This window comes from Bombina bombina, chromosome 6 (assembly GCF_027579735.1).
Source record: "Bombina bombina isolate aBomBom1 chromosome 6, aBomBom1.pri, whole genome shotgun sequence".
NCBI lineage: Eukaryota > Metazoa > Chordata > Amphibia > Anura > Bombinatoridae > Bombina > Bombina bombina.
The window spans coordinates 1,021,584,382-1,021,599,345 of record NC_069504.1 but is presented as its reverse complement, the minus strand read 5'-3'; the positions used below and the strand labels follow the sequence as shown (position 1 = coordinate 1,021,599,345).

Here is a 14,964-nt window from a genome sequence, read left to right as displayed (position 1 = left end):
ACTACTACTGGTTCGCTTAATGTGTTTTCCATTATTTTTATACCAGACGTGACGCAGAGTATAAAATGCCATGAAAATAACTCTAGTTTTTTTTTTTGTATTTGATATAGTTTATTTTGCTCATTGAAACCATAACACATTGTTCTGAATAACATGCACATTCAAGCTGACTGAGTCTACTGAAATAGAAGGTCTCATTATCTTTTCTCTATATATATACAAAGTCTGATACTTTAGTTTTGACTTAATGGGTGGTAGTTTCAATGTATGCTTTGCTATAATGTTTTTTGTTTTTTGATTGAGCATAATAAGCAGAATCAACCAAGCAAATTCAAGTGGTCAATATGGCAATTATCTCTAAGGCGTTAGCAAAAGTCAAAAAGTCTATTTTTCTGAAATTTCATACAATGATATTTCTTATATAGTTATAACTGTCCCAGTGGGCGTTGAGAATGTGTGTAATACTAATTTTAAACGTATGTATTAATGCTTGCAATTATTAGTAATGTGCAGTGTTCTCTGTAGATGCAATATAAACAGTAGTTAGTTATTGTATACAAAATGCAATTACCTTAATAGTTCCAGTTGTTTAAGCAAACCTGTCCTTTCCCTCTGTAAGCTCTCTGTAACCCTATATACCTCCCTAAGAAGAAGAAGAATATTAGTAACAAATGCAAAAACATTCTTATTTTGCATTAAGTACCTGCAGTCACATTAAGATCAAGCTTTCATGTTGTAACAATGTATGAAATGCAAAAAACATTGTTTTAGTAATCAGTATATACAAAATGCATGCAAATACACAAGATGCTTATAATATATAAACAGGTCATTACTCACAACCCTATCAGCAGTATTACAACCCTACATAATATAGAGGTATGATAAGAAATGTGTTTTTTCAGCATATCTGTCTTGGTTATATTGTGTGCATTTAAATATATTATTCTCATATAGCAATTTTATTTCCCAAAACCAATTCAGAGGCTTAAAGGGATTTGATACCCAATTTTTTTCTTTCATGATTTAGATAGAGAATACAATTTTAAATTCCACTTTAATTCTATTATCTAATTTGCTTTATTCTTCAGATATCCATGGTTGAGGAAATAGCAGTGCACATGGGTGAGCCAATCTTACAAGGCATCTATGTACAGCCACCAATCAGCAGCTACTGAGCTTAATTAGCTTTCAACAAAGGATATCAATAGAATTAAGCAAATTAGGGAGCAGCATACCGTAAGGGGTACACCTGTGGCAAAAGGATTGTTAGATCTACTGTCAATCCTGATAGCAATAAGTCTCCTTTTTTTGGGAAACCTAAGAATGGCACCTTCCCCTGTTTGGGTTGTCCCCACTGCAACAGTGTCATTAAAGGGGGTGAAATCTGTCACCCCTACTCCGGGTGTAAATTTAAAATACCGGGATTTTTTACCTGTAACTCATCCTACGTTGTATACGCCCTTAAATGTCCTTGTGGGCTGTTATATATAGGTGAGACTACCCAAAGGGTAAGGGACCGTATAGGACAACATAAGTCCACTATCAGAAATGACAGTACTAAAGACCTTCCTGTGCCTGCTCATTTTTTAAAAATGGGACATCAAGTAAACCAACTTTGGTTTATGGTATTAGATCAAAGAAAACCTAGGGGGGGTGATAGAAATAGAGAGCTTCTATACAGAGAGGCCAAGTGGATATGGAAACTAGACACACTTTACCCTAAAGGCATGAATAGGGAGTTTGATCTCAATCCATTATTATGATTTTAGTATCATGTTTCTCTAGTTTTTATCCCTATCTATCTAGATGGCTATGTATTCATCTTTAATTGTCCCCTCTCATATGATGTTTTTAATTTAGGTCCTTTAGGATCCCATTTTTGGCAATATGGGGTTAATTAAATGAATGTTACTATGTATGAGAAAAGGTTTGTCTCTCTTGTGTAACCCCGCCTTCTACATGTGCTCCTATTGGTCCTTGTTTTAATTAACTGTGCTATAAAGTGTTTGCTTGTGCATTACATTTTTAGCTTGACAAAGGGGCAGTAGCCCCGAAACGTTGCTGTTCACTTTAATAAAAGCCCGTTCACTTCATTGAGTGCATCATCATTTGCTTTTGGATACTTATTTGGTGTCTATGGGATTGGACTTGTATGATTGCACCTACCATGAAATCTATGGATCATTGATGAACTCAGGTGTGCTGGTCCTACCCTTGTGTTCTTATCATATTTTCTATTGAATTTAAATGCTCATGGATTCTATCCTTTACGGGTCTCTCTGACTCTCCAATATATTGTTTCCCACATAAACATTCTATAAGATATACAAAATTTGGAGTCTCCCCCACAGTGATTTTACTTTGTTGAATATACCATTCTTACTACTTATATCTGTTGGTGCCAACATGGTTTTTAGATTTCTACTCTTTTTATACACAATTTGTGGATGGTTGGGAAGGAGCAGTCCAAGTACTTCATCTTATTTTAAAATGTGCCGGTGTTTTCTAAAGATCTTTTCTAGTTCTCGTTTATTCTGATTATATTGGGTGATAAATGGAACAAATAACTTGTCTTTGTTATTCATAGAGGATTTTTGTTTTTTAGATTCCAATAATTTATTTTTATCTAAATCAAGAGCCTCTCTTTTTGCTCTCTCTATTAGGTCTACCTTATAACCTCTTTCAATGAACTTATCTTCCAGTATTTTTGCTTGTGCAATATAATCGTTAACTTCATTGCAATTTTTCCTAATACCTGTGAACTGTTTTTTTGGTATATTTTGTTTCCATTTGTCTCATCTGTTTTGGTTGTATTAAGGGCTTCTTTTTCCACGGGTTTCTTTAGAAACCATTTTTTAACAGTTACATTTTTAATAAATTTATGTGCATCAACGAATGCATTAAATTTCTTGATTTTTTGGGAGGGTGCAAAAGAGAGGCCCTTATCCAACACTTGTATTTGTTTCTCTGTTAGATTTGTATCACTTAAATTGAAAATGCTATTTTTTTATTATTTAAAACCTTTGGGTAGTTGTAGCACCCCAGTCTCTTGTGTTGTGGTCTAAATCTAAAAAATGTTGTTGTTGTTTTTTTTCTTGTATATTTTTGTCAAAATTACTAGTACTTGGACCTAGATCTGAATTGCCATAATCTACAACTTCTGATGTAACTTCTCTATTTTCAAGGGGTTGAAATCTATTCCTCATCGGTATCCTATAAGGTGAATAATCTTGTACATTAGTTTTAAAATTATTTCTATTCACAGTTTGTTTGGGCCATTGTCTCTCCTGTCTAAATCTCCAATTTTCGTGTTCCTTTTTAAAATGTTGATTAGAGTGGTTGTAATCTCTATTATACTCTCTATTTGATTCTCTCCTATCTTCAAATCTGTTTACATTAGGATTTTCTCTATAGTGATATATTTTGTGATTTAATTTGTGGTTTAATTTATTTTTCTTACTGTGTTTTGTTATGTCTCCAAGTATGTGTTATATAGCACTCTGCATTTGGGCTATTAGCAAATGACTCATAATCATCCCTATCTCTTTTCAATTTCTTTACCTTATTTTTTAAAGATCTACATTACAGAGAAGCGTGTCCCTAGAGGCCTAAGGCTTAAAAAAGAATGCGCCTTTAAAAATGAGGATGAAGCATTTAAAATCAAATGGAGGGACATTTTAGAAGAGGCATCTATAAAGCTGATGTCCCTTATTAAAGAGCATAGACAAGAATCTTTAATAGAAATCGCTAAGAGAATAGATGATTTAGAGGCCAAACTACATACATATAAAGAAGGAGGTGAATTTAAAGAAAAAGAGAGATTAATGAAATTAGATTTACAAAACAACAAAGAAGAATTAAAAAAAAAATAAGGTAAAGAAATTGAAAAGAGATAGGAATGATTATGAGTCATTTGCTAATAGCATTAGAAATAATTTTAAAACTAATGGACAAGATTATTCACCTTATAGGATACCGATGAGGAATAGATTTCAACCCCTTGAAAATAGAGAAGTTACATCAGAAGTTGTAGATTATGGCAATTCAGATCTAGTTCCAAGTACTAGTAATTTTGAGAAAAATATACAAAAAAAAACAACAACAAATTTTTTTAGATTTAGACCACAACACAAGAGACTGGGGTGCACAACTCCCTCAGAGAAATCCAAGAAAAAGATGGGCATCAAGAGACGAGGAAAGAGAGGAAGGGGATTACAGAAATCTAAAAACCCAAAGTTTTTAAATAATAAAAAAAGTAGCATTTTCAATTTAAGTGATACAAATCTAACAGAGAAACAAAGACAAGTGTTGGATAAGGGCCTCTCTGTTGCACCCCTCCCAAATAATCAATACATTTAATGCATTTGTTGATGCACATACATTTATTAAAAATGTAACTGTTAAAAAATGGTTTCTAAAGAAACCCGTGGAAAAATAAGCCCTTAATACAACCAAAACACATGAGAAAGGGTTTGTACATTCAAATCTAAAAGAAAAATCCCACTTTTATCCCAAATATATAAAGGGGGGAGCAGTAGAAACTTTTGAGAAAATAATCACTACAGATATACAAAATTTAGATGTGGATAAATAAAAAAAAAAAATAAACAACAACATATTTCGAAATTACAACTATCTCAGATCAAAGATCTGGAAAAGAACAAAAACCTGATTATAAAACCAGCAGATAAAGATTCATAATAATTATTATGAATAAAGAGAACTATATAAATATGGCTAACGAACTGTTAAACGATAAAACCACATATAAAATTCTGAACAAAGATCCTACAGATAAGTTTGCAAAAGACTTAAAAGATTTGGTATGGAAGGCAAAGGAAATAGGAATGTTAAGTGAAAAAGAAAGCCTTTACTTGGTGCAGAGTAACCCAAGAATACCACTACTATATTGTCTTCCCAAGGTTCATAAATCTTTAAGCAAACCACCGGGAAGACCAATAGTATCGGGGATAAATTCCATTACCTCCAATTTATCAGAGTACATAGATGTCTACCTACAAGGGTATGTTAAAGATCTGCCATCCCACCTTAAAGATTCCACTGATGTATTGCGTATTCTAAATTCTCAACTGGCAAGAAGACTATTTAATAGCAACTTGCGATGTTTCTTCACTTTATACTAGTATTAAACATGAAGATGGTATTGAAGCTATAAATTTCTATTTAACTAGAGATAATACCTTAAAAATTGAACAAAAAAACTTTATATTGGATGGTATTAAATATATACTCACTCACAACTATTTTAACTTTGAAGGTAAATTTTACCTCCAAGAATGTGGAACTGCGATGGGGACCAGATTTGCCCCAAGTTATACTAATTTGTTTATGGTCTATGGGAACTTATTTTCCTTGACTCAGTTAATCTTGGGGCAACTCTGGTCCTCTACAAAAGGTACATAGATGATATTTTAATTGTCTGTAAAGGCTCTAAAGTAGATTTATCATGGTTCTTCTCAAGAATGAATAACAACACTAAAAATCTAAAGTTCTCCTATGAAGTAAGTAGTGAGATAGCCCATTTTTTGGACTTGGAGATATCTATAAAGGAAGGGAAGATATGAACCAAGACTTATTTCAAGCAGGTAGATGCTAACAGTTACATACATGCAACTAGTTGCCATTTAGACAAATGGAAACAAAATATACCGGAAAAAAAAAACAGTTCACACTTATTAGGAAAAATTGCAATGAAGTTAACGATTATATTGCACAAGCAAAAATACTGGAAGATAAGTTCATTGAAAGAGGTTATAAGGTAGACCTAATAGAGAGAGCAAAAAGAGAGGCTCTTGAGTTAGATAGAAATAAATTATTGGAATCTAAAAAAGAAAAATCCTCTATGAATAACAAAGACAAGTTATTTGTTCCATTTATCACCCAATATAATCAGAATAAACGAGAACTAGAAAAGATCTTTAGAAAACACTGGCACATTTTAAAATCAGATGAAGTACTTGGACCGCTCCTTCCCAACCATCCACAAATTGTGTATAAAAAGAGTAGAAATCTAAAAACCTTGTTGACACCAACAGATACAAGTAGTAAGAATGGTATGTTCAACAAAGTAAAATCACTGTGGGGGAGAGAAGTTCTATGGTTCTATCCCTGTTTAAAATGTAAGTCCTGCAAATTTGCCTCCAAAAAGAAAATATTTCAATCCACTATAACTGGAAAAGAATATAACATTAATTATATTTATAGATGTTCTGACTCCAATATTGTATATCTAATAGAATGTTTATGTGGGAAACAATATATTGGAGAGTCAGAGAGACCCGTAAAGGATAGAATCCATGAGCATTTAAATTCAATAGAAAATATGAATTTGGAGAGAAATTTGGAGTTACCAATACCTAAACACTTTAAAACATGCAATAAAGGCAACTTGAAACATTTTAGTTATGTAGTAATAGATAAAACCAAACCCAATTGGAGGGGCACTAATGTTAGGAAAGAATTATTAAAAAGAGAAGCCAAATGGATTTTCGAATTAAACACATTATCACCGAAAGGTTTAAATTTAGATTTTGATCTAGGATGTTTCCTGGACTAATAATTGTCTGTTAATTACAACTATAGTATTTCTGAAACAACAGTTATAGATATGCATAAATTTGGCTGCTTAATGCTAGTTATCACTCTTTAGCCTATTCTCCAAAAAATATTTGTTTGAGTGCTATCTTTTGAATGCCAAGAATTTTTGGAATGCTTTTTTGCCCATTGTTGTGTAGGCGATTGTCCGTTTGATCCCTTAAATGTCTCCTCTGATATTGACTCTTTTACTAGTTGTCTTATATGTGTATAATTACTAAGATCTGTGTGAAATCCAGTTGAGCCAGTTATTTTCTCAAACAACTCATATAGTACTTAACATTTGTATAACGAGTACTAATATATTACCAAACGTAATGAACATATCTGATGAAGAAATTAACCTTTGTAAGAATTGGTATACCTTTAATTGACACCACTTATAAGGCGTGTGCAAGCATACAATCTCTGAGCTTGAGAAAGAAATTTGAAACGCGTTGCTCAGAGTACTAACAGCTTCCGTTTTGAAGCATACACCTGCTGTGATCATTAAATCTGCCACAAGCAGTAAACAGTTTGGTGAGGCCTAATAACTTGAGTCTGTTTTGTTATATACGATCAGATTGCGAGTGGAGTCTCCCATCCAATGTTTTGAAGGCACTAGCAATTATTTTAACTACACTCTATGTGTTATAGATAAGAAAGCACATCTGAATCTGTGTCTTCACTTGAGGGTCAATGCCGGATAACGCAAACCTAAATGTGAGTACGGATATACTCTTAAGCAATATTGCTGTAGACACTGCATTAAGGAGTTCCTCTTTCCCATCAACAGAACCCGGTGGCGGTGTTTTGAGGGACCATACCGGAATAAAGAGCTCCGAGTTTGGCTACATCTCATCTGGGACATTTTGCTTTCCTCAATGATAGGATTTGTATACCCGACATCCTTGAAATATTTGTCCCTAGGCTCTTTGTGTTTTTATAATATGTGTATTATTTCTGTATATCGAATAAATGTATTAGATTTTGGATATTATATGTCATTTTGGAGTATACATTTAATGACTTTTTGAAAAAATGGATAATCGCAGTATATTTCAGCTGTGTTTTTATCACACCTGTTATTGCACACTGCCATTGCATATTTTTGCATATTTATTTTTTGCACATTTATTTAATTGCACACATAAGTTAGACTCATTTTATTGAGCACAATTTTTTGTAATTATTTTTTGTGACATTTATTTAAGTCCATTGACTAGTCACATTGGTTATTATTTTTATTTTATTATATATTCCACCTTTAGCATTGTTTGCGCAATCATTATACACTTTTTAACACTTTATATGCTTTGAGGAGTCGTTTTTTGGGAGACGCTCCCTTCTTTGATTGTCTGTGTGAGTGACTGTGCTGGTCAAATGTATTAGTATTATAACATTTGACAAAAAGGTGTCTGGCAAACATAGCCTGTGCCAAATAACTAACGCCTAGATTACGAGTTTTGTCGGTAAAGACCCGCGGTGCTAATGAGGCTTTTTTTTCCACCGCTCCCTTAAGCCAACGCTGGTATTACGAGTTGTCTGAATGGCTGTGTTAGCCTCAGAAAAGGGAGCGTTGAGCTTCCCTTCAACTCTCAATACCAGCATTGCCTACGGAAGCGGTAAGCTGAAAAAATGTGCTCGTGCACGATATCCCCATAGGACACAATGGGGCTGAGCTTGCTGAAAAAAACCTAATACCTGCAAAAAAGCAGCGTTCAGCTTCTAACGCAGCCCCATTGTTTCCTATGGGGAAACACTTTCTAAGTCTACATCTAACACCCTAACATGAACCCCGAGTCTAAACACCCCTAACCTTACACTTATTAACCCCTAATCTGCCGCCCCTGCTATCGCTGTCACCTGCATTTTATTATTAACCCCTAATCTGGTGCTCCAGACACCGCCGCAACCTACATTATCCCTATGAATCCCTAATTTCCTGCCCCTAACATCGCTGACACCTATATTATATTTATTACCCCCTAATCTGCCCCCCCCCAACGTCGCCGCCACCTACCTACACTTATTAACCCCTAATCTGCCGACCGGACCTTGCCCGCACTATAATAAATGTATTAACCCCTAAACGGCCGCATTCCCGCCTCGCAAACACTATAATAAATTTTTATTAACCCCTAATCTGCCCTCCATAACATCGCCGCCACCTACCTACAATTATTAACCCCTAATCTCCCGCCCCCAACGTTGCCGCTACTATAATAAAGTTATTAACCCCTAAACCTAAGTCTAACCCTAACACCCCCTAACTTAAATATAATTTAAATTAAACAAAATAAATTTACTATCATTAAATAAATTAATTCTATTTAAAACTAAATATTTACCTATAAAATAAACCCTAATATAGCTACAATATAACTAATAGTTACATTGTAGCTATTTTAGGATTTATATTTATTTTACAGGCAACTTTGTATTTATTTTAACTAGGTACAATAGCTATTAAATAGTTAATAACTATTTAATAGCTACCTAGTTAAAATAATTACAAAATTACCTGTAAAATAAATCCTAACCTAAGTTACAAATACACCTAACACTACACTATCAATAAATTAATTCAATAAATTAACTACAATTATCTAAACTAAAATACAATTAAATAAACTAAACTATAGTAAAAAAACAAAACAAACACTAAATTACAAAAATAAAAAGAATTACCAGAAGTTTAAACTAATTACACCTTATCTAAGCCCCCTAATAAAATAAAAAGCCCCCAAAATAATAAAATGCCCTACCCTATCCTAAATTAAAAAGTAATCAGCTCTTTTACCAGCCCTTAAAAGGGCTTTTTACGGGGCATTGCCCCAAAGTAATCAGCTCTTTTACCTGTAAATAAAAATACAATCCCCCCCCAACATTACAACCCACCACACACATACCCCTATACCCCTACTCTAAAACCCACCCGATCCCCCCTTAAAAAAACCTCACCCTACCTGGAGCCGTGTTCACCCATCCGGGTACCGATGGGCCAGAATTGGACATCGGAGCGGCAGAAGTCTTCATCCGATCGGGGCAGAAGAGGTCCTCCAAGTGGCAGATGTTTTCATCCAAGCGGCATCTTCAATCTTCAATCAACTGGAGCAGAGCCATCTTGAATCCATCCGACGCGGAGCCATCCTCTTCGTACGATGTCCTAAGTCTGAATGAAGGTTCCTTTAAATGACGTCATCCAAGATGGCGTCCCTCGAATTCCGATTGGCTGATAGGATTCTATCAGCCAATCGGAATTAAGGTAGGAAAAATTTGATTGGTTGATTTAATCAGCCAATCGGATTGAACTTCAATCCGATTGGCTGATTGGATAAGCCAATAGAATTGACCTTGCATTCTATTGGCTCATCCAATCAGCCAATCGGATTGAAGTTCAATCTGATTGGCTGATTACATCAGCCAATCGGATTTTTCCTACCTTAATTCCGATTGGCTGATAGAATCCTATCAGCCAATCGGAATTCGAGGGACGCCATCTTGGATGACGTAATTTAAAGGAACCTTCATTCGGACTTAGGACATTGTACGAAGAGGATGGCTCCGCGTCGGATGGATTCAAGATGGCTCCGCTCCAGTTGATTGAAGATGCCGCTTGGATGAAGACATCTGCCGCTTGGAGGACCTCTTGTGCCCCGATCGGATGAAGACTTCTGCCGCCCTGGATGTCCACTTCTGGCCCATCGGTGCCCGGCTGGGTGAACAGGGCTCCAGGTAGGGTGATCTTCAGGGGGGTAGTGTTAGTTTTTTTTAAGGGGGGATCGGGTGGGTTTTAGAGTAGGGGTATGTGGGTGGTGGGTTGTAATGTTGGGGGGTATTGTATTTTTATTTACAGGTAAAAGAGCTGATTACTTTGGGGCAATGCCCCGCAAAAAGCCCTTTTAAGGGCTGGTAAAAGAGCTGATTACTTTTTAATTTAGGATAGGGTAAGGCATTTTATTATTTTGGGGGGCTTTTTATTTTATTAGGGGGCTTAGATTAGGTGTAATTAGTTTAAACTTCTTGTAATTCTTTTTATTTTTGTAATTTAGTGTTTGTTTTGTTTTGTACTATAGTTTAGTTTATTTAATTGTATTTTAGTTTAGATAATTGTAGTTAATTTATTGAATTAATTTATTGATAGTGTAGTGTTAGGTGTATTTGTAACTTAGGTTAGGATTTATTTTACAGGTAATTTTGTAATTATTTTAACTAGGTAGCTATTAAATAGTTATTAACTATTTAATAGCTATTGTACCTAGTTAAAATAAATACAAAGTTGCCTGTAAAATAAATATAAATCCTAAAATAGCTACAATGTAACTATTAGTAATGATAGTAAATTTATTTTGTTTAATTTAAATTATATTTAAGTTAGGGGGTGTTAGGGTTAGGGTTAGACTTAGGTTTAGAGGTTAATAACTTTATTATAGTAGCGGCAACGTTGGGTGCGGGAGATTAGGGGTTAATAATTGTAGGTAGGTGGCGGCGATGTTATGGAGGGCAGATTAGGGGTTAATAAAATTTATTATAGTGTTTGCGAGGCGGGAATGCGGCCGTTTAGGGGTTAATACATTTATTATAGTGGCGGCGAGGTCCGTTCGGCAGATTAGGGGTTAATAAGTGTAGGTAGGTGGCGGCGACGTTGGGGGGGCAGATTAGGGGGTAATAAATATAATATAGGTGTCAGCGATGTTAGGGGCAGCAGATTAGGGGTTCATAGGTATAATGTAGGTTGCGGCGGTGTCCTGAGCGGGAGATTATGGGTTAAAAAAATGTATTATAGTGTTTGCGATGTGGGGGGGCCTCAGTTTAGGGGTTCATAGGTAGTTTATGGGTGTTAGTTTACTTTATAGCACAGTAGTTAAGAGCTTTATGTTCCGGCGTTAGCCCATAAAACTCTTAACTACTGACTTTTTTTGCGGTTGGAGTCTTGTCGGTAGAGGCTCTACTGCTCACTTCTTCCAAGACTCGTAATACTAGCGTTAGGCAAATCTCATTGAAAACATAGGATACGCAATTGACGTAAGGGGATCTGCGATAGCCTCAAGTCGCGGAAAGAAAGAGAGCGGTAGACCCTTTCCTGTCTGACTCGTAATACCAGCGTTAGATAAAAGTTAGGACCCCTTAACACTGCTTTTTAAGGCTAACGCAGAACTCGTAATCTAGGCATAAGAAATCCGGGTGATGCTGTCTTCAACCAGTAAAAGTCAAAACATGTGCCTTTCGCTACTCAATTGATAAATATACTTCATGAAATAAATTTTAAGAATTTTCATAGTGGTCTTTAAAACAGGATTAGAGAAATGCGTTAGTGTCTGCGTTAGTGTCTGCATTAAAAGTGAAGAGTTAGGATAAAATGGTAATGCCACAATTAACCCAATGAGACATTTTCTAGCCAGTATTTAGAATAGATATATTATATACATTTCTCTTTCTTCATGCAACTGGGAGGCTTCTTCCTGTAAAATCTTCAGCTGCTGCTGAGCAGTCAATAGCTCCTGAGATGTCCTTTCAACCTCTCTTCGCATCTCTTTATTTGTTAATCTCAGCTTTTCATTTTCAGCTTTTGTTTCATATTTGTCATTATTTAGCTCTGTACATTGATTCTCCAGCTAGAAAACAGTCAATAAAAGATATCAGTAAAGAAAACAATAGAATTATTTTAGTGATTCATTTTACTTTTCTGTTCTAGTGACATTAATGATTTTTTGTTCCCTAAACCCCAGTTGTGGTTTCATTTTTAATGGAAATATTGATGAAGAATAAATAGTAAGTGCTATTAAAAGAGACATCATGTTCAATCTTGAATTATTTCTTCCCCAGATAGAACAGGTCTTCACAAATACTGTAGTTTATTTTTTTATTCTAACATCTGTGTTCTGTTTTCACTAGAGTGTGAAAATAAAAATTATATCTGCAACAAGATGTGTTGTAATTAAAACATTTCAATAAAGATCAATTTAAAGTGATATAATATTGCAAAATAAAAATGCTCTAATGTTTGTTTTTATAATTAATTATGTATTAAACCCCTGCAACGGACTTAAGCACATACTTAAAGTCAGCTGTAGAGCAACAATGCACTGATGGTAGTTAGCTGAAAACATCTGGTGAGCCAATGAAAAGAGGTTTAGCTACGGATCATCAGCTAGCTCCCAGTAGTTCATGCTGGGCCTTAGCCTCCCTAGGTATGTTTTTCAACAATGGATTCAGAGAGAAAAGGCAAATTTGATTAAAAAAACAAGTAGATTGAATGGTCTCTTAAAAGTGCATGCCCTTGGTGAAGCATAAAGATTTCATTTTGACCTTCACGTCCCTTTAATAAAGGAAAGGGTTTTTTGTTGTTGTTTTTTTTTTTAACTATTCATTGGCAGTTAGTCTGTTTCTTAACTGGGAGCAACTGTAACCATCCTCCCAATAGGGAGCAAGAAAGACAAGTACTAAAATGTTAATTTGCAATTCCTCTTTCAAAGGGCCCAATTATCAAAAATTGTGATGCCAGATTTGGAAAACCATGCTGACACTTGCAGGGGTTGCCCCCCCCCCAGGGTATTCTATAACAAAGGGCCTGTCCCTGCAAGTTGCAAGATGTCTCCCATAAAAAGTTATGGAGCTCACTTGAAAGGAAAACTTTGCTAGAGAGAGCGAAGTTAGCAGGGAGTATAGGGAACACTTTAAAAATTAAATCCTACAGCCAATACAAATCATATAGCTCTGCTTTAAGTTTATAGTATCTTACAGTGATCTCTAGTTCATATTCATCTGTTTTTCTATTAATAAGGGTATTAAGTGTTTTTTGTATTTTGACACAATCTCGCCACCTTTTATTTTTCAAGAAAAAACAGCGAGATATTCATGGTGAAAATGTTTAGATAATATACCAGACCTTCCAGAGACATTTCAGCTATACCTATAGAATGACTCTGTTAAGCCCTCTCGCAGAGATGGGAAACATTTTATAATAAGAAAAATAATGCACCTATAATTTCATATTATAAATACGAATATCACGGCTTTTTTCATTGAAATATACCATAATCAATTACATTAGTTATTTTCTATTAGATTTCAGAATTATATGCTATTTCCCGTAACAATATGATATATGGATTTTTTTTTATAATATTGTCTTAGATTTAGCAATTATTGGGAAATATACAAATGATTGATGTTGGGTGGCTAACAAATTTATGTAAAAGACCTAAGTAATTGACATAATAAATTTAAACACACCCCACAAACACAACACACTGGATATCCTGCACTCACTCAAATGCCAAAAAGTCATATAATGAAGAGTTAGCTACAGCTTTGGTCAAATTGTGATGGGCCCAGATGCCATGTAAAAGCATCTTCATAGCTGGGTAGCACCTGGGACTATCACCATTTGTTAAAACGCTGTAGCTAACTCTTCACTTTATATGGGTTTTTATGGGTAAAGTCAGATATTTTACCCGGGTAATCCTAGGACTACCCGGATATCTTACTTTACCCGTATTGTTCCGAGTATAGGCCGCTCCTGATTATAAGCCGCACCCTTAAAGTTTGGTGCCATTTTAAAGAAATTACATTTTTAACTTCTTACCAGTATTTGCCAACAAATTTCATGCACATTTTCTATTATGACAATGATTTGATCATCAAGCTCTAAGAGTACAAAATGCGCATGTAATTTGTTGGCAAAATACCGGTATTGATCTAATGCAAAGACCTCATTCAAGAAACAAGCTGAATGACTATACTCTTATCGTGAAGATAGTTTTCTGTAATCATAAGACACAGGTGTGCTGGGAAACCAGTGTAATCATTATCTTCAGCACTGATTCGCAGCTGAACTTTTTAACTTCAAACTTTTGCAAAAGATAAAACTTGCACAATTTAAAGAGCTTTTCTTTGTAAAAATGTTTCAGAAAATACGGTAGTTTAATTGCACTGTGCATAAATTACAATAAGATACCAGTATTTTTCATTAATACCATAATATGGCGTGCTGTAAAGGCATATTCCTGTATACAGGATACTGTGACTGTGTAGCATCAGCATGACCACGCCTCCACTCGCCTCGGTCCAATCAACGGATTGAGCTGTGACATTTCTCAGATCAAGAACCAATCCTGCGATCTCATTAGGGCTAAGGGTGTCCTTAGTTAGCCAGGCAACTCTGCCTCAGGCTCTCAGCTAGCAGGTAACGGGTTTATCCAGAGAAGTCAGAAGCAGATGTTCTGCTTGGAGTTTACAGCGGTACAAGCCCTGTGAAGATGTATTTGATGGCAGCCACGATTGTTGTACTGGGGTCAGTTGTGATCTATGCTTCTCTTGCAACAAATGCTAGCAGGCTGTTGCTGGTGAACTTTAGTTACC

At 35.2% G+C, this 14,964-nt stretch overlaps 1 protein-coding gene across 1 annotated transcript in view; it reads right to left on the bottom strand.

The window, feature by feature from the left end:
• The window catches only part of CRACR2A (calcium release activated channel regulator 2A), a 499,417-nt gene that overhangs the window by 139,455 nt on the left and 344,998 nt on the right, over window positions 1–14,964 (bottom strand). The window contains exons 9-10 of the mRNA XM_053718747.1: window positions 12,028–12,215; window positions 572–643 (exon numbers count right to left, since the gene is read on the bottom strand). Coding sequence (XP_053574722.1) covers window positions 572–643; window positions 12,028–12,215 — 260 coding nt within the window. The remainder of the gene's footprint in view (window positions 1–571; window positions 644–12,027; window positions 12,216–14,964) is intronic.